The sequence below is a fragment of the Cotesia typhae genome, unplaced genomic scaffold (assembly GCF_013202065.1).
Source record: "Cotesia typhae breed Kobodo isofemale line unplaced genomic scaffold, CoteBio_Ctyphae scaffold_45, whole genome shotgun sequence".
Taxonomy (NCBI): Eukaryota; Metazoa; Arthropoda; class Insecta; order Hymenoptera; family Braconidae; genus Cotesia; species Cotesia typhae.
In genome coordinates, this window is record NW_027423777.1 from 3651018 (window position 1) to 3678217 (window position 27200).

Below are 27200 nucleotides of genomic sequence, written 5' to 3' on the forward strand. Positions count from 1 at the left end.
AATAATAATAATAATAATAATAATAATATAGATTAATTTTTTTTACAAAGAAACTTTTATTTGAAAATATTTTATTACTATTATCATCATCATTACTAGGGTATAAATAATAAATAATCGAAACAAACTGATAAAGGATTAAAGATAATATTTGGGAATAATATATATATATATATATATATATTTAATGTATACGGTGGTGATGGTGGTGTAAGCGGGTACGCGTGGGATCCGGAAATATATTGTGAAACGAGCAGAACGCGTACGACAATAATAATCGCAATAAACGAATGGAGGTGTACATTTGCAAATTCATTTTGTCATGTCTATTACCCTATCTATCGTTTTACTAAATTATTTCATTAATAATCCTTTATTATATTTAATACATTATAGATTACTTTTTTTATTACAAGAAATTACAATACTAATTTGTACATATAAAATATAAATATAATACAATAGTTATAATACAAAGATTATTTGTTATAATGATTTAATATCAGAGTTATTTTTACTTACTTTACTGGATTTGTTTTTTTTTTTATTTTTTATTTTTTTTTTAATTTTATTATTTTCTATTTTCACCTACTACAGACGGACGCTAATTTGTATCACGTAAATATTTTATCGTCCGAGTTATTCGTGAGCAGTGCTTATAATTCGGCAGTTGATTTATCGTTATTTGTAATATCTCATTATTTTTATACATACTCTATACTATACATAAAAAATTTTATTTTTTTTCTTTAAATTATTTGACAATTTAAATTTCAATAATTGATATATTTGTATATTTAAAAGTTTTGTTGCATGTCTACAATCAAAAATCTACCATGTGCGATAATTATGATTAGCAATAAAAGCTACAATACATTTCTTTTAATGTACCAGCGTTTATAAATTATTATGTAAATTTACATATTTTTTTGTCTGTTTGGCAGGTTAGCCGGAATTTGTCCGAATTACAATTAATAACAATAAACAAATTTAATAACCGATTTCAGTATAATGATTAAGAACGGTGTTGATTATTAAGACACCAGATTATTATCAGTCTTTAATAATCGGATTATAAAAGTTCATATTTAATAATGAAGCTCATTAATTTGACACAATTTTTATCAAAACAAATTGACTTTGGTCATCATTACTGATTTTTTTTTTCTAATTACAATTTACATTTAAAAATTTATCAAAAAATTATACACATTCGAGAGTATATTGTGGATAATAAAAAAAAAAGTAAAAAATAGTAAATTATTATTTGGTTTGATAAAAAAGAAGAAATAAACTCGTCAGTCTGTTACTTGGTAACTATGAAAAAAAAAAAAAAAAAAATTTTTTTTTTTTATTTAAAATTTACTAATAAATAAAATAAAAAATGATCGATGATCAGTACACAGAAGACTGTTGTACTGATTTCAGTCTATGTTAAAAGATCCCAATATTTGGCAATATTGTCTCACTGGGCCTATCTCTCATTGGCCGGTTATTACTATTACTATTACTATCACTACTAATAATGTTATCATTATTATTACTATTACAAGTACGAGTTTTAGTATTATAAGAAGAGTCAAAACATGTAACAAGTAGAACATGACTTTTGCAAGCATCAACACGTTTTTGTAGTATCACTGTTTCAGCTTTAAGTGCTTCAATAAATGATGAATTACGCCAATCCATACTATTTTCTACATGTACTGTAGGATAAAAATATAAAGATAAATTTATAAATAACTACAATTGATAAATGAAAAATGAAAATAATTATTAAAACTCACAATCATAGGTCCATCGATTATCGGGTATCATTAGTCGTCTTTTAGCGTCACGTAACTCAATTTTAAGAAGCCGTTGGCGCAGACGTAGGTTGTTTATCTTGTACATTGTGCCACGTGGATCCGAGCGAATTAGATCTCTCCGTTCCATTATTTCCATGTCCTCGTCTGTGTAATCGAGTACTACCACGGGTAGAGTTGTTTGCCTCTGGTGCTGCTGCTGCTGCTGCCACTGCTGCTGATGTTGAACGTGTTGCACGTACTCGGCTCCCGGTTGTCCCACCGCTGAAACATCCGCACAACGTCGATGTTAGAACTCCCAGTGCGCCACCTGAGAAAATCATCGTCCCAAGGGATAAAGGCTTTTTTAAAGCTCTTTTATATAAAATTTATTTTTTTTTTCCTCAAATTAAAAAAAAATAAATAAATGATAATTAGGGTTTATACGCGAATAAATATAATATTATTAATACATACCTTGATGCTCTTGGAGTGCGCTAGTTTGCCTTGATGAATCACTAGCAATGCTACTAATTTCGCTGTCTCTAACTACGCTATCATAACCGGAACTTTCAGCGCGATACCTTGACAAAGTAGCTGGAGAAAGTTTAGCAGCATGTGGCGTAGAATCAGCACCAGAATCATAACTCTCGCGATTTAATCCAAGTGATGAACCGAGGCTTAATATTTTACGTTGCATACGACCTGAGGACGGTAGTGAGGACGGAATTGATAATTCTAACGGTGTAGTTACTGAAAAATAATTAATAATAATAATAATGATAACATTAATTTTTTTCAAAAATAAATAATAGTGATAATATTGTACCTGGAAATTTAATTTCCTCCTCAATATCCGATTTGCCAGTGACAGTTCTTTCAGTTCTTTCAGTTCTTTCAGTTCTTTCATTTCTTTCAGATCTTTCATGAACAGCTGTGTTAAATAATTTTTTAGACTCAATATATTCTTCTTCAGGATCAGATCCCGAAGCACCATTGCCCGGTATTCTTTCAATTTCCTCTTTAAGATTTGGATTTGACGCACCATCCGGATGTCGTAGACTAGATATATTACAATCACTAAATTTACCGCAATAACGTTTTGGACTTGCTAAATGTGATAAACTATTGCTAGGAATTTGTGATACTGCACCACCATTACCACCACCTAATGATAATGGCAATGCTGATGATGATGATGATGATGATCCTCCACCACCTTTTCCCATTCTTATTCCCATTCCCATTCTCATTCCAGTCACTGATGACATTGTTTGTTGATTTTTCGTTAGCGAAGATCCTGTTCCTCCTGTTGAAATAGTTTCTTGAATTGTTGGATACCAATAAGATGCTGTTGCCGGTCGTGACATACTTTGCCGACAATTATCACATATTTTTTCTTCATCGTTATTGCCAGGTATATACGCTGGCTCACTGTATATACTTCCATGATTACTTGAATTGTCATTAAACATAACATCAGACAGTGATAAAGATTGACAACGTGACGGTGGACGGAAGACATTTGCTATTAAATTTATAATATATATTTTATTAAAAAATATAAAAATTATAAAAGTAAAAAACTTACCAGAAACATCATGAACACTGACAACAGATGAGTTTTCTCTCTGATAAGTCACTGAATTGGATACATTGGCCAAAGCAAGTTTACTTTGATATAGTTCATGAAGTCGAGCCAATTGATCAAACTTGTGTCGAGTTTCCTGTTCAAGAAAGTCTTCATGGTCAAAGTAAGGTCGTGGCAAGACACCTGTACCCACTGATGATGAAAATTGTGGTTTGTAACGTTCACTATCTGACATTACTGACATTGAATCTGCCAATTATATTTAAAATACAAATTGTTTTTTTTTTTTTTTTTCTCAAATATCGATTTAGTTTTCTTTTTATCAAAAATAAAGTTTTCTTATCAACTACGTATTAACAGCAGTTTAGGAAAATAAATAGGATTATCTTGAGGTATAATGGTACTTGAAAAAGTAATCTTTTAAAAGTTATTTTCCCATAGCTTTAAAAGATTACAGATATATATACTCCTATGTTGACTTTTGTTAGATATCACTTTTTTTTTTTTTTTTTTTTTTTTTCTACACTCATATAGCTGAAAAACTTTTATAATAATAAAATAAAACTTACCCGTGAATGTAGAGACAATTGTCAAGTTTTCTTGACTCAAAATCCTTAACGGATGTTCCTCTTGATCGCTTTCAGGTAGAGGATTTTCACCCATACAAAGTGCTATATCTTCTTCAGTAACTTGCAAACACGAGTCTTGCATTGGTACTGGTTCTAAATCCTCAACTTCAATAATCTCTAAAATTTCATCTTCCGACGACAGTGAATGCCTCGAAGGCAATACCATATCTTTATGAGATAAATTAAGACTCTCCATTGAAACTTCGCGATTAACACCATTACTCAGTGGTTCAATTAATTTTAACGGTGGAGGTACAATTATTTCATCTTCCTCTTCATTATCATCATCATCATCATCATCATCATCATCATCATCATCATCATCATCAATATCTACAATATTAACATCATCATCATCATCATCATCATCATCATTATCATCATCGTCATTGTGGGAATTATTTTTATTATCACTACTATCATCAATAACAGGACTAGTTGTTAAATCTAAACCAGAATCAGTATTTGACTTGATATTATTTATTAAATTTAATAATTTATTACCCCCAGTAGAACGAATCTTATCAATGGTATCATCAGCATCAGTTGTTCTTAAACTATCGCTGCCCACAATACTTAATGACGTATCATCCTCATTATCATCAGACGACATTTTAAATCCCGCCGAGCCCCCACCACCACCACCAATACTACTACTTGTAATGTCTTTAAAAATACCAAAACCACCAGTGACACCGCTTCCACAAGATTGACCTAATTTAGATTCCGATCTCGATGACGTGTGCTTGGCCCGTTGGATTTGTGATGACTGATTTTCTACCCACTTTCTTATCATTATTTTTTTATGATTATCCATAAAACCGTATCCAGTATGCTGTGATGATTGTTGTTGTTGTAGTTGTTGCTGTTGTAGTTGTTGTAGTTGTTGTAGTTGTTGTAGTTGTTGTAGTTGTTGCTGTTGGTGCTGCTGCTGCTGATTAAGTAATGGCTGTAAAGGACCATCAATCCATGTTTCTCTTTTATGATGAGTATCTTTAAATAAATGTCTTGCTTCAGCAACTTTTGATTTAGATATTCTTGGTCCATCAATCCACTGTTCGTCAGAAGATCCAATAATGATAACACCATTGCCACTTGGATTATTACTACTAGAAATTGGCATTTTACTAATTGTTGGGGAGTCTGTTAATTTATTAATGGAAGATTTAGTGTTCATTTTACGGGCTGGACTTGCTTTTGGTGTAATACTGTGAGCTGGCGATGTTTGTTTAGATGCCGTTTGAGTTAGTGTTTTTACAGATGATTTTGTTGGTGCCATTGACACTGTTGTTTGGGTTACTGCCGTTGGATTAGTTGTTGTCGTGGTTGTTGTTGTCGTTGTTGATGGTATTGTTGTTGTAGTAATTGTTGTTTTATTATTGTGTACTGGACTATGGTGATCTTCAATAAATTTGCTATTTAAAGGTCTTTCAGCAGCAGAGCCACGTAAAATACGTCCCATAGCACATCGTTGATCACCAGAATTAAGACTTGGAATATAAACAGGTGGATGCTCACCATCAGTAGCGTCTTCAGCAGATGGACCAACATAAATAACAGTGTCTGCTGATAAATCACTTGAGCTTGGATCACACTCAGTATTTTGTCGTGCAGCTTCCTCACCGGAACTCCCACTGCTGTGACCGTTTCCTTGTGTACCACCAGATACAAATTTTATTTTACGTCGGCGCATTCTGTGTATACGTGAGGCTAATTGTACAGTTGTTAGGGTATCCGTATAATGTTGGGCATTTGGTGATACATGAGCAATCATTGCTGCATGACATGTCAGTGAACCCAGGCATTCTTTTAATAATTGGGTTAATTTATGTTCTTTATAGGGTAAATGCTTTTGACCATTAAATATTGCTAATAATATATTTCCAAGACCAGACAAGGGTATACCACCAGCAGATTTACCACGATCTGAATTACCAAGATCCATTAAATGAAGTCTGCTACGCCCACCAGCAACTATATATTAAATATATATATATATATATATATATATATATATATATATATATATATATATATTATTATTATTATTATTATTATTATTAAATATTAATTATTATATTAACGTACCTCCACCTTTACCAGCAACACTGTATTGATAAACATGAAGTGTATAGAGCATATGAGCATTGCTATCTTCATATTGACGGCCAGCAACTGCTGCGTCCAAGTAAAATGCCGCACGCTCAGCAGTAGGTGCACGGAGTTCACTGTGCTGCTGAAGCTGCAGTGTACCAAACAGTGGATCATCACGTAGATAAACTGCCGGTGATTGTTCGGAATCTATAATTATTATTATTATTATTTTATTATAAAAAAAAAATAGATAATATAATAAAATTCGAGTGTAGTATTATAGTTTTGGTAAAGTTAAATTGCTAGAACGTCATGTGGCATCATCAGGCAATATCCATAAAAGGGACCAAAAAAGTAATATTATCAGCATGTGTGTCGACTTGGTTACTTTGTCTTGAGCAGATCTTTAACGACATCTTGAATGTAACCCGTTACGTAAATTCAAGGTATATTTTTCACGACATCTAAACTTTTCAGGGGGAAAATAAAATAAAAAATAAAGATAAAATTTTTTGTGAGAGCCAAGTGTAGACACGTAATCGATATGTCTCTTGTTTAAAAGCCACCTATCCTTTCGATATTTCGGTATACTTTAAAGTTTAGTCTTGGAAAAAAAAAAAAAAAAAAAAAAAAAAAATATTTTAAATGTAAGAGTCACCCTAAACCGATTCGATGGACCACTCTAGAAAATATGTTCCAGCTCATATGTTTAACGGGTGAGCATGACCGTGACCGTGACCGTTACTGTATCCTTGTTCAAAATTGCACTACTTGGGCTACTTATATCCGTGTGTAATACATTAAACACACTTGGGACACTAGATATTATCTTGAGATACTATCAATCATCTTTTATTTAAGATTGATATGTTGCTTCTTTTTTATCATTTCTATTTTCATTGTAACAAAAATAGAAAATTTACTTGACATATTTTTTAAGATAATAAAAAATAAAACCTAAGTGAGACAGTATTAGAATTTTTTTTTAGATTTACAGACAAATGCGAAAAATGTTTTGTTGTATTGACTGAAAAAAATATCTTAATACTGACATACAGACACATTTCCTTTTTATTTCAAATTTTTTTTCTTATCTCTTACGATTCATTTTAATGTGATCGTTGAAAGCTCTTCAGAACGTAAGATGTTCACTGTCATCATGTATTTCTAACGTGTTTCTACATATTATAAAAATAGAAATAAAAATAAAAAAGTGGAACATGATAAAAATTGTACGTGTCCTAGTTATTAAAGTACTTTATTTATTTTTTCTTAATAATCGACAAAAAATGTAGAATGAAAGTAATTACCATTTGCGTATGCAGCTAACAGGTCTTTTAATTGATGTTGTCCAGTTGTTAATTCAACACAACTTACTCGTACACTAAATCGCGCTCCAGTTCTTTGTCTTTGCTCAGATATACCACGAAATAACCACGTTATTGCACATGGAATAGCACCTAGTGTATGTCCAGCCTCAGGAGTACCGAGCATTGTGTGTGATTTACCTAAAACAATAATATTTTAATTATTAATAAATTTTTTTTTCTTCTTTTAACAACAGCTGTGATTGACTTTTTTTTTTTTTTTTTTTTTTTTTTTTCTCCTCCAAACAGTTGAAACAACTTTAATAATATAATTAATTATGAAAAAAAGGGTTTGAGTTAGGATTTATATTAAAATTATAAATGAAAAAGTCTCGAGTTTTTTTAATCTTTTTTTAATTTTATTTTCTCCGAGGGTAATGAAACAACCCACGGCGCCGTAAAAGTAATGAAAACACACAATCTTAAATATTATTTAACTCCTTTTATAACGAAAACACATAAATGCTATTGTTATTTAATTTAATGTATATTATAAATAAAAAAAATTTTAATTACTTTAAGGATTCAAGAATAATAAATAAAATATTATTTTTTGTTTGTTTAAAAGTTTTAGTAACTAACTTTAGGGTTATTTTCACTTTAAACAAAGTAAAACAAAAGTAAAAAGTAAAACAGCGTCGTCAAAATTTAACGATTAATTATTTTATGGAATGAGTTTGAGTTAGAGTTGCCCTGTTTAATTTAGCCCTTTGACGTTTTCGCTACTCGCTATGACTAAGTAAATTTCCTTGTGTATTTTGTTAATTTTTTATTAAGAAATGAAATTTCATTTAAAGCATGAATTAAAATACTTTCTTTTATACATACAGATCATTTTAATTAATCTAAAAAAAATGTAAAATATTAGGACGTCCCACTGGCATATTTTATTATTATTATTATTATTATTATTATTATTATTATTTTTATTTTCAAACTTTTCTTCAACATCTCTTTGTTTTGTTTTGAAATATATATTCTTTTGTCTTACTTCATTGAAGCTGTTTCATGTCTTAGATGGCCCTTTTTTTGTGTTTTCTTTTTCTCTTCACCATTTTCATACCTCACAGAGACATTTTATTCCCCTCGCAGTATAATCATGGATTTGCATGCAAACTCGATATCACTACTTAAAATGTAAAACAACTTGGCATCTCTCTATCTCACAGTGTTGTATTCTTCAGCATATAGTTTTTGACCAAACAAAAAAAGATAGCAAATTATCTCAAACTCTCTCAAAGATATACATAAATCTTTTTCTGTTTTTATTTTCAAATATAATTTCAGTGAATGTTATCGAATAAACTAAAATATGATTTATTTAATAATGTTTATTCTTACCTAAACCGGCGTGACCAAAACAAAATAAGCACCCGTCTGTACCATTAATGACAGCATGAATAACATCAGTTAACGCGCTTGAACATATTTCTATCTGCAACATTATATTATAAAATAATTATTTTTTGATAAAAGTATTAATATTATTATTATAATATCCTTTTGGTAGATATTATATAATAATGATAGTAAAACGATGGTGGTTTAATGAAATACGTGACCAGTACAGAGACTTGGTCATAATCTCAACACACTTGATTGTCGTACACGACAGCACGTCGAGGATATTCTGTTATATTCTGGTACAGCTTGACAAGACTAAAACTACCATTGCTATTATTATTATTATTATTATTACTATATGGTAGAATATGGCTATAAGAAGTATGATGATTACAACAGCAGGAAGGATGTGAGGTAAACTACCAAACTACAATGAAGAGAAGATGAAAGAGGAGGAAAGAGAAACAACAGACAACAAACAGCACCCTATATATGCCTACTATATGTATACAATGAGTTGTTTCGTCAAGGGTAAGATCCTCCATACTAACTATAACAACTATAACAACTATTACAACTATACCAACAGACGTATACTCATCCCATTTTCATCCTCAATAAGACAGTTACATGTAGAGTTGTGTAAAGGGTTCAAATTAAAATAAATTACGGTCATCTTTCATCATGTCATCGTATTTTATTCGATTATTCTTTTATCTCATGTGTTACTATTTAAATTAAAAATAAAGTCAAAATACAAGCATGAGGTGATATATCTATAACATCAGTGACATTGATTCCTACACGTGTTATAAATTATATTCTTATATATAATAGGTTGGTTTATTATAATTCAGCTCACATAATACGATGAAAAATGGTTCGATAGCAGGAATCTGGTATATATATATATATATATATATATATATATATATATATATATATATATATATATATATAAATGGGATCTGAGATCTGGCATTTTAGATGGTATTGTAAGTTTCGTCTTATACAGTTTACGAGTTTTAGATATCAGACAAGTCTCAATTAAGAGTGGCAACCGTCCATTAATTTCTATGGGTGTAAATTAAAGTCGACGGCGTCTCTTTACTTGCTTTACCTTTCTTGAATTAGCCACCAAAAATAATATAATAAATAAATAAAAACAACTTGAATTTAAAAATAATACACGATGACAACTGTGATGATTATAAATTATAATTATTATTATATTGTTTAAGTCGGAATGTCTTTATCTTACTGTTGATGCCAACAAAGTTAAAATTATATATGTATATATACAGGAAGAATAAAGAGGATTGAGCTTGCAGACCGCGTCTTGGTAACGCAATAGGTTACAGAACACCGATAGAATACAGATAAGAATAACCAACTCCAGAACTCTAGGGATGAGTCCTTTTGACTTGATATTTTTTTTGTTCTACTATTGACTAACAAGACGACGACGACGATGATGATAATAATAAAAAAAAAGCTGAGCTTTAGATTTAACTGAGCTTAAGATGAACTAAAAAATAGTAATAATAATAATAATAATAATAATAATAATAATAATAATAATAATAATAATAATAATAATAATAATAATAATAATAATAATAACAATAAAAGAAAAACTTAAAGAGTACAACTACTCAAGGGCTCGTATTTCTATCGTTTGGTGTGAATGTAAAAATCGTGTTACCATCAGTCCCTGAAATAATGCACTCCCGGCTAAAGCAACGCGATACCTTTTCTTTATTTTTTTTTTTTTGTCGCACCCTCTTTAAACGTTTTTTTTCCTTTTTCCTTTTTTCTTTTTCTTCATTTAACGCCAAAATAAGAGAAAGAGGAAAAAACAGAGTGAATAATCGAAGGGCTTTCTCTCTTTTATAAGTTTCTTTACCAATCGTGAAAATCTTTTAATCGTTGAAATTGAAACTTTTTTTTTTTTATTAAATTTAATTTCTTTAAAAGCCGATGCTTTTATTTGATTCATCAGATTTTTATTCTAATCTTACTTAAATTACGTCGAGACAAAATATTAAAAAAAAAAAAAAAAAAAAAAAAAAAAAAAAAAAAAAAAAGTCTTGTTAAGTGTTTTTTATTTTTATAACTTTGTTCGAATGAAAATACAAATTAAAAATTCAAATCCATATTTTCAGAGACAATTTTTAACAATATATTTCTTTTCTGAAAAGATTTATTATTATTATTATTATCTGTTATAAAAAAAATAAATTCTCACAGCAATTCTCCAATGGTTATTGGAAATGTTTTATTTAAAACTTAAATTATTATAAAAATAAAACAACTATAAAAAAAACAGTTAAAGTGTTGAGCAATGAGCTGGTGTGTTTTATATATAATATTATTATTGTTACCGTAGTAACAGCTATGTTGTATGTATAGGGTTAGTAGAGTGTATATCACCTCCCATCGGATTTAGTAAATGCTTTTTTGATCCTGAATCAGTAACGGGTAGAGGAGAGTATGAGAGAATGAATAGAGAGCGTACTTAGTCCCCAGGCACCAATGAGCCCAATCTCTTGTGTAAATCGCGGTATATTTCACGACAATCGAGAGAGGACAAGTGACCAAAAGGGGCTAAAATACCCAAAATAATCTCATTTTTCATTTAACAAATAATACAGTTTTAACTTTATATAAATTTCAAAAAATAGAGTGTACCTTAAATTTTAATAGTGTATTAACGATAAACTGTTAAATGATGAATATTAAGATGATATGTAATAAAATCTTTATATGATGATAATGAGTATTATGTATTAAATTAGTGAATTCATCCATTTCTCACTGCTATGCGTTAAACTTGCTGTATATAAAGGTATTGTATGTATATGTGTAGAATAGAATAGAATAGAATAGAGAATTCTCATTGGATTGGCAGCAATATGAACTACCTATTCTAGGTATATATATATATATATATATATATATATATATATATATATATATATAAGTTATATGTGGAATATGTGTAATATGTATATATAGTATGGTGATGGTGTAATCTACAACGCGACTATTAGTCGTATAAGTCAATAATAAAGCCCTTGTCCCGCATATACCATTATAGGATATATGGTGAATTATCCGGCGCTGAATCCTGCGTCGACGTCTATTGTCTCGGTGTTTAGTTTGCGGCAATAGAATTGTCAATACCCTTTAGCAATATATATATATGAGAAGATTCCTAATTGAGATCGATCATCCTACAATATATTATACATATTTTACAATTTATATTTATATACTATCCTAATAAATAATAATTTTGGAGAATAAATACCCTAGAGGAATTTATATTGTATTTTATTAAAATTTAAAAAAGTTTTGTCAATTTGTGGATGATTTTTTTTAGGGAATTTAATTTTATGGGCTTACCTTGAAGGGACAAATTCAAACAGAGAGTAAAACTCACTATAAAGTATAAGGTTTAAAAGATATACTATAGGATACTGTAGGAGGTATTTTCAAGTATTTTATTGAAGCAGTGGACCTAAGGGACATTATCGGAGGTTGGATTCAAATGAGCCTGGAGCTATGAACTTGAATATGTGTCTAGTTCTCGGGTATTCAGAAATACAGAAAGAGGAAAGTGGAAAGAGAAAAGAAGAAAAGCTCTCTAGAGAGCGAAGAGGAGCTAGAGAATCAAGAGAACCAAGAGAACCAAGAGAACCAAGAGAACCAACAGGACCAACAGAATTCAGCTTTGGTATATTATCCATTCTAGATGTTTGATTCCCTCTTTAACTATATACATATATCTATATCGATTTACTCTATTGTCCCTTGTGTGCGTGTGTGGGTCTATGTCTCTTTATTCGTTGGGTAATAGAGAGTCATGCAGAAGAATTGAGAGTAATCGATTGATCTCCATCAACACTCTCTTGATTGTCTGTCAACTATGTCTCATCATATTATTTTAAAATATTTTAGATGGTTTTAATTTATAATTTTATTTTAAAACCAGTTTATAAACATATATATATATATATATATATATATATATATATATATATATATATATATATATATATATCGTGTAATATAAAATGGTGAATATTTTAGATGTTAAAAGAATTAAAGAGTGGATATTGAAGAAGAAAATTTGAAATGTCGAAGCCAGCCAGTAGGTTTAAGTATACGGCGACAGAGCAATACCAAATCAACATCACTTGCCTCAAGCCTGAAGCGATTTCCTGGATAGGAGGGCTGGCTCTGGAGATCTGGAAATTAGTTTAGTTATGCGCCCAACGGAGACACCAGAAATGCTATAGAGAAATATAATCTATCTCAAGATATATACAAGTAACTTAAAGCAACTGAGCATGTACTAAATCTTTAAATTTTAACTTCCGATCTTTTATTTTATACATATTTAACTATGTCAACTGGAAAAAAAAAATTTTTACCTAGTTTTTTTAAAAGTAATTAAAATTACCTGTGAATCTTCTTCTGTAAAAATAGCGTCGAATGCAAACATCTTTGGAGCAGCAACAGTTGGCCTTCTGTCTGATTCAGTCGTTGCTGATTGTCCTGACGTTGGATCAATAATTGTTATTTGTTTTTTACGTTTGTCAGCAGTAAAAAAACTACCACCTTCACCGGATGATACTCTCAGCATTACTTTTACCTGTAAATTTTTTTTTATTTAATAATTATTATTATTATTATTATTATAATTAAACATGAGAAATAAAGTATAATATTATTATTTTCTTTTTTTTTTTTTTTTTTTTTTTTTTCCTCAATTGGTTGGTTTAGGTCGGGTCCTCTCTCCAGTGGCTCCATTGCCAGTGATGTATACTACTGGGGACGTGAACCGTAATTTTTGCAATATCTTACGAGCAAGACCAAATACTACCTGAGAATTGAATTCTCACAGAGACAGGGAAAAGGCGGTTACTTTATTTTATTTTCTATGTCTTTTACCTCCATTTAAATTATTATTATCATTATTTATATAAGATTTTTATGGTATAAATTTTAGACCCTATTCTATAGATTCTGATAGTGATCCTAGTGATGTTGGTATAAACTTTAGCAACAACTGATATAAGCTTGGGGCTATAAAATACTCATCAAGTCACCGAATTATCAAACTTAAGTTTTGACAACAGTAAGTTTTTAATCTTTATATATGTAGATATACCACTAAGTTCATCTCATAAATGCCTCTTTAACTGTATTATATTACCTTTTATATTTTACTACCATACTATTAAGGGTTATATTTCGTTTGGTTATATTGTCATCAATTTATAGACATATATATATTTTATGAAATATCAAAAACTTAAAATTATTATGATAAAAAGTTATGTAAATCAGATAGATAAAAATATGTTTTAAAAATATATATGTATATATGGTAATCCCTTTAAATTTATACTTTATTGGAGATAAAAGCTATAAAAATAATTTATACTCTGTCGATATGGTTGATGCCAACCAATATCTTTATAATTTTATCACACTAAATCATTTATATAATATAATGAATATAAAATGTTAGATTTAAATATCTTGATTAGCCTTAAGCTTAAATAAAGTCTAAAAGTCCATGAAAAAAATAAATTTTATTGTCTGATGAAACAGTTAGATTGTAAATGCTATCTTTTATTTTATTCTCACAACGATTTAAAATTTTAAATTCATGATATATTTATATATATATATATATATATGTCATAAAGCTTTTAGTAACAAGAGGAAGCAAGAGTAACCACAAGAAAGTAACCCCTTAGTTAAAGTATTAGTATAGTAGATACAGTAGATATAGTAACTAACAGCATGATTGAGCAGCCTGAGGCGTTGATGAGAAATGAGAAATGAGAAATGTGAACGTAAATGTGAATCGTGTTCATTCGATTGGAACTTTTATCCTTTTATATTACAAGTACCGTATGCTAAACAAAATAAAAATTTTAATACTTTTTATTCTGCTAAAACTTTTTAACATTAAAATACTTAAAAAGTTTAATCTTATCCATCTTAAAGAGTTTAAAAATTCTTGAGACATTTAAAATCGAAATGGAGACATATATATATATATATATATATATATATATATATATATATATGTATATAGTTTAGTGATGGTTTCAGAGTAGTTGACTTTAAATATATATATATATATATATATATATATATATATATATATATATATATATATATATATATATATATATGTGTGTGTGTGGGGGAATTTATTACGAGTAACGCCTACAGGGGAATTGTGATGCTGTGGGAATTTCACTTGCTGGTGAAATGGGTCAGGGGACGATTTCACGTTACGTAGGGTGTGTCTGATTCGATTTTACCAGATTCAAGTGAAATAGATATAAATACCAAGAGAAAAAAAAGAAAAGAAAAAAAAATTACCATTATTATAATGATGATGATGTAAAAAATTTATGCAAAGCAATTAAATTATTGAATAATTTCGCGAGTGTTTATTTTGCTATTCATTTGTATAAATTTTCAAATCGTACGTTTATAAAAGCTGAAATAATATATCTTTACTATTGTTATCATTTATCATTAAATGTTTTACTACATTCGTACTTAATTAATATCATAACAGAACAGAAATAGTAATATATTTTTAGTGTAAAGTTAAATAAACGCTGTAGTAAAAGGGCTTGTCAGTCAGTCAATGAATTTAATTGTGTGCGTGTATATATATGATATAGTCAAGTTATCGGTATGTAGCGGCAATACCAGAAGTAACAACAGTACCAGCGTGTCTCACGCTACTACTACATTACATATATTGTTATTATTTTTATATATAGTAAGCTCTAATGTATAAACCCCTTTGCTTTCCATGTCATAGACTTTAAAACAACAATGTGACGCTGTAATAGCTGTTTAATAATATAATAGTACTGTAAGTAGGTGTTTTATTTTTTTATTTATTTATTTTACTACTATTTAGCGTTCAGTTATTTTAAAGCCAATTAAAAATTAATATTTATTTTAATTAAACAAATAAAATAATAAAATAAAAATATTTAAATTAGCCGTATTACAACAATGATAATGATAATAAATATATTTAAGTAAAAAGTCGACACGAGGTCATTTAGGATCCCAACACTTTAACACCCGGATTACAAGAGTCTAACTCAGTGGAAAAATGAATCTTGGAACAAGGTAAATTATTATCCCCATCAATTATCCAGCATCATGCCTATCCAGCTTTATTTGGGGTAACAAAAAATATAAAAAAATAATAAATAGAGAAGCTAAGAAATAAATAAATTGCAACACCTCCGAATTTATATTTTTATATTTATATATATTCGTGTCTGTAATACATATAACAGTTAATGTGCTTTTTTGTGGATTTATACATACTTTTATTATTTATCTTGATTCAATAAATTATTTGAATAATCTAAATAGTAATTTATAATAATAAAGGATTGTATTTTTTTAAATTTATAATATAAGATCCATTCTATTGATATGATTTATACAAATCAAGATAAAACAAATTGTAAATTTAGCTGATAGTGAAATAATTTTTTTCCACTTAAATGTAATTTGTTATTTTTATGAACAAAAGTTACCTTATAAAAAAAGTAAAGGAAGAATTTCTTGAGTGGTTGTTGAAAACAATAAAGATAAAAATCTGACTATAAAAAGGAGACCTCCGCTAATATACCTATGTCATATTTCATATTAAAAATAAATTAACTTTTTATTATTATTAATTTATAGTCACAAATGATAAATTATATATATATATATATATATATATATATATATATATATATATATATATATATATATATATATATATATATATATATATATATATATATATAATATAAAAGTATAAGTATTAGACATTTTACTTAGAGGATATTTGATTCATAACGCGTAATCCTAGATAATTTAACACCAACTTATCACGTACTATATATAGATAGATATTACTATTGATATTCATACAGTATATCACGCAACTGAAAGTTATATAACTATAAATTGCTGACATCTAGTCAAAAACCCGCGTAGGTATCCATATTTAAATCTTACTCTTATCCAGAATAAGCCACGGATGATTGCTCTCCCTATCAATACCAATACCAACCAAAAACTAAAACGACCTAAAATATATTAAATATATATGCTTTAATCTTTGATATTATAATAGAAAAAAAATAATAATTTACTATATATTAACTTTCAGTAAATATAATTAACAATAAAAAATTAATTATTTATTACTGGTTATAACTGGGATAAATGTTTAATTATTTTTTCGCGTGCAGAATATGTTCGTTTATATATTTGTGACATTTATTCAGAGCTGTAAAAAAATAAAAATAAAAAATAATGAAACAAAAAAAAAGGTTTACTGTTAAACACAGTAGTATAAAGTATATACCATTAAGTTTTACGTAAAGGATAATAATTGTATGCTCCTTTTTATTGCATCTTGTCACGCAGTAACGGGAATTCATTTTCTTTTCTTTTCTTACTTTTTTTTTCATTGGTGCAATGTTTAAAAAATTTTTGATAAATTAAAATAATTTTACACGAGTTAAAATAATACAACACACAATAACTATAATAATAATAATAATAATAATAATAATAATAATAATAATAATATATACTTTTTAATTTTAATATTTGACATTTAACGTATTCATACGCCTATCTGAATAGCGATAGGGATATAGAAATTGTTTTTTTTTTTTTTTTATATTTTAATATTTTTTCCTCAGTCTCTGACCATCATCATCTCGGTACAGTTGCATATTCATGAGGTTCATTGGATAGCTACGGTACTTGTGAGTCTTTCACCTTTATTATTTTTTATCTATATATAGTCATAGCAAAGAACAAAAAATAACATCGAGTTTATTTATCAATTTTTTTATAAATCATGATTTCTTTTTTGTTGAAAATAATTAAAAAGGATAACGTTGTTGGTAAAATTTTATAAAATAAATAATATTTTTGATAAATTAACTTACATATTCATCATATGTTAGTGGACACGTTAATTTTTATTTAATACCAGTGGTTGTATTGTTAATTAAAAAGTTTTAGTATTCACAACGAATGACCATATAAAAAAAAAAAAAAAAAAACCTACTAGGCATAATATACTTTCACTTGAAAACCCTTTCCGTAATTCCGTTGCTGATAATTAATTATAATTATTGCGTATGATCATTTAACAAAGCACCGTAGTTTTGACATTTATTTACTTTTATTTAAAAATAAAAAAAAATGTATAAATTATTCTATTGTTTTGTTGTATAAAATAATAAATAAGGAAAACTTTTATTTATTTGGATATTTAGTAAGAAATGCATGAAAGTTTGGCGCAAGATATATAATTCTTTAAGATGCTCCACAATTTCACATAGAGTTTACCGAGTAGATAAATAAGTAGTAGTGCATGCGCACCGGGTGTTACAGACACACTAAAATTTATTTATTTATTTAATATTTAATGTGAGGGCATTTTAAAAGAAAAAGAAAAAAAAACTAATAAAAATTATTATTTTTATCAAGTGTTTAGCTTAAAAATTTATTTATAGTAATATAAACAACAATAATGTAAACTATGAAAACTGGTGGTGATTATATAATTAGAATAAATAAGCAAAAATTTAGGGAAAGAGAAGAATTGGAGAATTAAAACTGTGAGTTAAGTTGGATGATGTAAGTACACGATGTAGAAACAGGGTAGATCCCGTTTACAAGATATCCATGACTCATGACTCATGAAAAATTTACAACAAAAATATGCTATCGTCTTTATTTTTCAGGGTTTATCTCTATCAATTTTATATTATATTAATATGTATCTTTTGCTGTAGATCTCATCTCATCTCCTACCTTATAATATTTTTTCTTTATTTTTATTTTTATTTTTATTCTCTTGTTCGTATTGGTTTATACAAGTTATAATGCTGCATATAAATTTTTGGATATCTATGATTATTATATAGATCAAAAGTCTTATCAACTGTCTCGTTAAGCAGTCAGAGTGTTACAGACGTGTGTCTTGACGTGGATCTATCAAAAGTTTTCGGAGGGATTATTAGAGAGATCAAGTTTTAACAAGCTCCCATCAAGATATAATTATTATATACATAATACATAATACTCTCTTACAAACCAAAAAAATATTATTTTAATTTTTTAAAATTTTATAAATAAAAGTAAAACGATAGAGATTTTTTTTTTTTTTTTAAGGACATATATCTACTTTATTTTGAGAAATGTGAATGGCATATATAACATATATAACTTATACAATTGTACAAGAGTATAATAAAGTATAAGGCGATGGAAGATTGGTAGGTTTCTCCTGAACGACAGGTGGGATTTATCATCGGCAAAGTTACAACAGTTTTCCAAGAAGATGAGTTTCCGAGCGGCTCTTTTGGACGTTTGTTGCGACAGCTGCAGGAGAATTATCGGGTTATGATGACAATAGTAATATATACATATATATTAGATATACCCTTTTAACTTTTACTATTCCGACTTTTTTAATATATATAAAATATTAATTTCATTATCATTTTATGATTATTTTTGTTTGTAGATTTTATATAAGCGTATCGATTTCTGGAATTTAATAAAATTCACATATATTATACATAACATATCTTTTATTAGAAACGGATGTGACGAGACATACGGTTTATTGTTTTATCATGAAAAAGTTTTTAAGTTTTTTTAAAATATTTATCCAGTGATTCAGCAATCAAATTGATGATATATAAAACTTTGACAATACTATCAACAGTGATATAAATGTCGTATTCCAACAGTATAGTTCCTTTGATGTTGAATAACCATTCGTTCATTCTTTCCGACATTTTTTTAACAAACTAAATAAAAATACCTGATTGATAGATAAAATATACATGTATATTTTATCTTTTTTTAAATTTAATATAGTATGAAAACAATTACATTTTTTTTTATAATGAAAAAATGTTCAACATTGTTGAAATATTCAATCGTTTTGTTAAAATGAAATAATGGTTATCGGTTTAAAATATATTAAATTCTTGGGAAATTTAAACAATGTTATTTTTCTAAATTACTTTTTTAATTAAATATTTAAAAAAATGTATTATGGAGAAAAAAAAAAGCAGTACATCATTTTTCGACACTTATTGACGATTGGGTTTGAATTTAAAACGTAGACTCCTGGCAGTAGATCGGGCATTTAACATCATTTATAACAACTCAACCCTTAACTTATATATATATATATATATATATATATATATATATATATATATATATATATACAAAAATACCATAACTTGTTCGTATATTTTTCGTTGCGTTTCAGCATCTCATCGTATCCCTATCCCTATTTTTACTCCCTGCTGTACGCACTCAATTACGTTGATGGTAAAAAAAAAACTAAAACCAAAAGTTTTGTGTAAATGAAAAATCGCTCGAAATTTTGGATATACACACTGGTACACTGGTACGTCCTCGTGTTAACTCAATAAAAGGGTGACTCGATCTGCTCAACCCTCGTAAAATAACTAAAATATTTCTTCAAAATTTAGTTTATAGCGCTGCGATTATTTGTTTCAAGAAAAATAATTCCACAAGGTAAATTTTTTTTTTTTTTTTTATCATTGTGAATAACATTCGTAAACTCGAAAATCCTGTGTTATATTATACCACAGATACAGGTGTATATAAATATTAATATATATATATGTGAATAGAAATTGTAAGTAAGAGAGAGAGTGAAAATGGAAGTATGTAGGTATGTCCCGTATATATCTAGGCGTGCTAGTAGGATGTATAGGATTAAACTCGATTCGTGATAAAGGGAAGAGCCAAAGTCACGAGTTTGCCGCGAACGAGAGAACGCTCGTTGCCGGTGGATTAGCTCAGAGACCCCCTACTCGCGAATACGACAGGATAGAGGATAGAATAGGATAGAATATGAGTTCAGTCTCGTAAATTGTCTCTTACACAGGCTAAACAAGTAGAGGTTGTGAATATACGCAAGCGCGGCTACTACCGCGGGGCTTAATGATAATTTCTCATCGAATCGTATATACATATACATTAAACAATCTCTGTATTAGTATTATCATTAGTATTAGTATTAGTATCAGTAGCTTGACTGTAAGACCCCCGAGTAGAGTTAAAGCATAAACTCATCCATACCACATAGAATATATCCTCTTGTAAACCTATGTTATATACAATAGGATCTACAGACTGATCTTGATATTTTATAATAATAATAATAATAATAATAATAATAATAAAAAAAAAAAATATTAAGCTATTGGTATTTCTATTTGTCGATCTTACTATTATATTGTTGTATGTATAAAATACATATATCAACGGACGTTTTGTCGATAGTCACAACAAGTTAGGACGTTTTGTGAAAACTCTGACGATGCTTTCCATTCTTAAAGTTTTTCAAAGACCAGTGTACTGTAGAAAAATAAAAATAATAATAATAATAAAAAAAAAAAAAGGAGTAAAGTTAGATTGTCAGAAGCAGAGAAACGTTCTCGACGTCTTTGCAGTCCAATGTTACTGACGTAGTATGGGGGGATAGGAGTTGTACACACTAGTACACTGGTACATATCTTTTTAGTTTTTTTTTTCCTTTTTTATCATTTCTATACTTGTGGCACTACAGCTTTGTCATAGGTTTGTATCTGAGCTACAAAACTAGAAAACTACAATACTACAAAACTGTTGTATCCGAATAGATATCTTGATATTTTTTTTCTTTGTAGCACAATCGAAAAAAAAAAATTAATCAAAAGTCGAGTATTTTAGAATACAAAAAGTTTACGCGAAAATTTTTGATTTATCATTATTGGAATAAATACAATCAGTAGTAGTAGAGAGATATTGTCACAGACGTTTAATTTATTGATATAATGCTTTGTCATAATATTGATAGATATTTTAATTCTATATAATATGATAATGTAATATTATATTAACGCTGATGGACATGTATAAAGATTATAATATATAATATTGAAAGCTTTTTGTATTGATAAAAAATTATTAAAGTTTCTAGACAAAAAAAAAATAATTTAAAAAGACTAGAGATGACTTTATTCGGTAGTCTATTAACCAGGATCCAGCTGTCTGTCGGTAATCGAGCTACTCTTCTTGATGTAGAGGAATATCACCCTTTACTTACTTAATAATTATTTTATAACAGTAAGATCCAATTATAAACACACTTGAAAAAACCATACAATTACAATAAAATTATTATTATTATCATTATAAATGATTAATAAATTTGAGTATGTGGATGTATGCGTGTTGTATGTTTACGGATAGATGTGTGTACATTGCAAAGAGGATTTTCATGTTCTAGACTTGGTTTATGCATATTACAGCAATGTGTCCATCATTCAAAGTCCCTCGAACTAGATATGCTCTCGAGATCTGGCGATCTAGATACATATATATATATATATATATATATATATATATATATATATATATATATATATATATATATATATATATATATATATATTTAATACGTATATAAAAGCTTCACACGGATAGTAGATATGTGTATCTATGTGATACGACTGTAGTTATATAGACAGAGAAGGTACTTGCAATATCCTATTCCGTCCAAGCAATCGTCTCTATTAGCACGATCAGTTAGATAGTCTCTTGATTTAATCTTGACTGACATTCTCAACTTTTTATAATTATGTTAATATTTTTTAAAAAATATGTTAATGATCGACATAGATTTAAATCCTAAAAATACACTATAGTTAATAGTTGATAGTTATACTGGGTTAATTACTAATATAATGTACCTTTATGACAGAACAATTCCAAATCATATTGTATATATTCTATAAATGGTATAAATGGTCGCGATTACTAACTGCGATCGATGCATATTCAGTCGGAAAATAAACTCGGTCAGGTCGATGATCTCCGGTATTCATCAAATTAATTAATTTTATAATAAATTCATCGAATTCAATAATCATTAATTATTATTATTATTATTATTATTTTAACGAATATAAACAATTTAAATTTTAATAAGCAGTATATTAATAATATTATCAGTTTTCTGTCAATAATTTTATTTAAGAATCGAAAAACATTTTTTTTCTATTTATTAACTATATTAAACTAAGTAAATAAAAATCAATACAATTACTGGTGGGTAAAAATATTATACGAGAAATTCGTGACTGTGACTACATTGCTAGATTTCATTTTGATAATGGATTTTTAATTAGTTTAATCTTTCACAGCATTATTAATTTACATTCAATCTTATAATTATACATTTCAAGAATATTATTTACTAAAAAGATAAACTTTATCGAAATTTTATATCTTTACCAACAATTAGAAAAAATTTTAATTAATTAAAAATATTTATCGATTAGTACTTTTCAAGGGACATTCTTTAAAACGAATTGCACGATTGTATACAATTGTACGATTGTACGATTGTACGATTATATACAATTGGTTGTAGAACGTCGCGACGCCCGGTGGGTTATGTTATACTTTTTATTATTTTTCTTTTTGTGGCTCAATGCCAACACAAGCATTCAGCTAGATAGTTCGATGGAGTGTGGAATGGCAATTCAATTTTACCACTTAATCGTTTAAAATATGAAAATATTATTGCTTTTACTACTTTATATGCTTGACTTATCTTACGAATGAACAACAATAAAAAAAATTATTTTTATTAATTTCTTTGGACAGTTGACAATCTTACCAATCTTACCAAATAACTTTATCGTTTTATCAATAATAAAACTTGGCTATATTAATTAGCCTAATGTTAATCAAATCAATCAATCTATTAATTATTTATTCATTTATTCATTAGTGTTTTCAATTATGTTATAATATATATATATATATATATATATATATATATATATATATATATATATATATATATATATATCATTATGATCGATCTGTAATATTGATTAATTAATTACTCTCCATTTTGCAAATCCTAAATTAACCGAAATTAAAATTCAATGTAAGCTAAACATAATATATATATATATTGATGATAACAACAGATTAATTATCACCATATCTGTTTAATGGATGTACCATCATCGTATCATGGTATCATGATATCATTATATAAATATAATAGGTATATTATCTACTATATGCTAACTAAATACTCGATAACAGACTGATAACTATTTATCAATGGTTATTTATATTAAATTTGAAAGGATCATTATGTAAATGATGTTTCTATCAAAGAGATTAATTGAATTATTGGTAACTAGTTGATTCAACAACAACTCAATAATTTCTATACTAATTAATTGATTCAACATTAAATTTGTGAGTATGGTATAATAAATAAATATTGAAAAAAATAAAAAAAAAAATAGAGAATAGAAAATAAAATCAATTTGTTAAGTGCATTCGTCCATTTGTCTGTCAGTCGACAAATATTATTTGAAACCGACAATACGACTGTAAAAAACATACGTTATTTTTACTACTATACAAAATATAAATAATAAATAAAGCTCTATAGAGTAAAGTTGAAATTTTAATATTTAATTTCTAATTTTCCCATTATTACACGAATATCACGCGAAAGATCGACCTTAACAAAGCGTATTGTATATTATACGTATACTTAAATAAATGTAATATATATGGATATGTAAAACAATAGAATGGAATGCTTATGTCGAATTCATGAGTCAACCTCTTTTTTCTCTTTTCTATTTTCTCTCTGATATGACTACAAACTACCACTCGTCCTATCTCTAATAGTATAGTAGAGCTCACACTGACATGGGTATTTCGCGTTTCAATTAATTCCTACAAAGCCAGTATATAGACCTCTGACCACCCGACCGACCAACCATCATGTTTACAAATAGCACATACACACAATACTAAATACTATAAATAATATTAAATATTAAATTTACTGGTGGTAAAAACATAAAAATATAAAAAAAAATGTATTAATTAAATAAATTTACAACATTATCGTTAAAAATGGATGGTGTATTTATAATTTATAATTTATAATTTATAATTTGAACAAGACTAGACATTTAATACCAATAATTTGTCTTGTTTGAAAGGCTATTGGATTCCATAATACTACGTAACATGTAACGCATTATGTTTCAAAGTAAATTAATCTCTCTATATAAATGTTGAATTTCAATACCTTTTGAAGGACAACAATAATAATAAATTGATTAAATTATTGGCATTAGTTAACGAATAAATGATAATTCGCTGCTATGAAATTTGTAAAATATCATCTTAATAAGTAAGTAAGTCTATAAATATATAGTCTGATAGAATGTAGAGTAAAGCCTGTAGTGTGTCAGAGAAGTCAGTGATTTGGTGTGTACAGAGGGTATAGAGGGTAAAGAGGGTAAAGAGGGTAAAGAGGGTAAAGAGGGTAAAGAAGGTATAGAGGGTACAGAGAAACGAAAGACTGCGAAATGGAATCGGTACACTGCCCGCAAAATAACAAAGCCGAATACCAGCAATGCTTTGTAGTAACTACCATCAGTTCAACATATAAATATATATATATATATATATATATATATATATATATATATATATATATATATATATATATAATAGTAGATAGTAATAGTAGGCTGGATAGAGATAGAGTAGCTCTCTATCTAGTCTATATACACCCGGTGTACCACCTATCTCTTTCATCTTTTATATTTTATCTTTTATCTTTTCTCTGCACTACTGTCTCTACTGTCTCTACTCGTCTGACTTTTCAAATTAAACATTTAGTTTAACGACGTCTCTTCGCCCATCAACCATCACCACCTTTGTCGACTATACTGACTGTGTCAACTATCTATATAGACATTTTTTATCCATTTTATATTTATTTTAACTTATTTTATGTAGAATAGTTTGTGTTAAAAATATGCAACAGTTGAATATTTTTGTTATTTATTATTTATAATTATAATAATAATAATATTACTATATAAGACAACAACAAGTCTCTCGTGGGTATCATTGAAGTATATTATCCAAAAAGGGTTACCAACCAAGAATAGCACCTGAGGGTACAACTATAAAATTCACTCCCTATCCTTTTGCAAAGTCTCTCTCTCTCTCTCTCTCTCTCTCTCTCTCTCTCTCTCTCTCTCTCTCTCTCTATATATATATATATATATATATATATATATATATATATATATATATATATATATATATCATTTGGTCTACCCTGAGGCTATCAAGCTCTCATAGCTCTCATAACTCTCATAGCTCTGAAGCTCGAAGGTCACTTTTATATAGTCATTTCCCAACTTGGAGTAAGCTCAAAAGCTCAAATACGTTTCTGTTAAATTTCATTTTTTTTCTCTTTTATTATTCAAGTTGTTAGCTTTGAATTAAAAACACTAAAGTGAAAGCTTTTTTAATGAAATGGAATAAAATTACACAGAGAAAAAAAATAGAGTCGTCAATATATACTATTTCAAAAAATTTATTACTTATCTCATGGTACATTTCATGTATAACGAAATATTCACCAACGAATTACAATGTATAAATTATTTATATATCTATATAATATTCTCAGTTTCATTTCGAGCCAGTGAATTCAAAGTACAATTAAGCTTGTAGCCATTAAAAATTCAGCAGTAGCCGGCTCAACTCATAATACGGTACTGATGGTGAGTCTCTACTTTTCAACCATCCAACCATCCAACCATCCAACAGCAGACTGGTACTGCTCTACGGTAGACACAAGTATGCCGGTAAAAATATGTACACATCACATACCATATAGAGTTATATATTATTATTCATTACTACATATATACTTTTCTTGAAATTCCCAACAAAGTGAGTGAATATATTAAATAGTAAAAAATTAACCGAAATTGAAAATTTAACTATTTTATAATTATAATAACGTGATACTTTTTTATGGGATTCTAATTAGATATCAAAATTTTCAATATTATCCTCTGTAAACCAATATTTAACGACTAATTACTATTTTAAATAGACACAATATATATATATATATATATATATATATATATATATATATATATATATATATATATATTTATATCTATATATTTATAGATATATCTATATATCTATTATTATATTATTATATCTATTATATCTATATATTATCTATATATTTATATATATAGATATATATAAAAAAAAAATGACGTTGATGTTAAATATTAAAAGTTATGATGGCAGAATGTCATAAAATTATTTAGTTAATTTTTTTATTTTTTTAAAATAAAATAAAATAAAAAGAAACTGGAAAAATGAAGAGTATAAAAGT

At 27.7% G+C, this 27200-nt stretch overlaps 1 protein-coding gene across 1 annotated transcript in view; it reads right to left on the bottom strand.

Annotated features, from left to right (window-relative positions):
• Positions 1–202: 202 nt before the first annotated feature.
• LOC141536920 (uncharacterized) overlaps positions 203–27200 on the bottom strand; it is a 97398-nt gene continuing 70400 nt past the window's right edge. Inside the window, 10 exon segments of the mRNA XM_074257720.1 lie at positions 203–1706; positions 1788–2069; positions 2262–2537; positions 2614–3312; positions 3376–3624; positions 3945–5978; positions 6093–6305; positions 7409–7606; positions 8807–8900; positions 13278–13469. Of these exon segments, the coding sequence (XP_074113821.1) occupies positions 1435–1706; positions 1788–2069; positions 2262–2537; positions 2614–3312; positions 3376–3624; positions 3945–5978; positions 6093–6305; positions 7409–7606; positions 8807–8900; positions 13278–13469 (4509 nt within the window). The 3' untranslated portion in view covers positions 203–1434.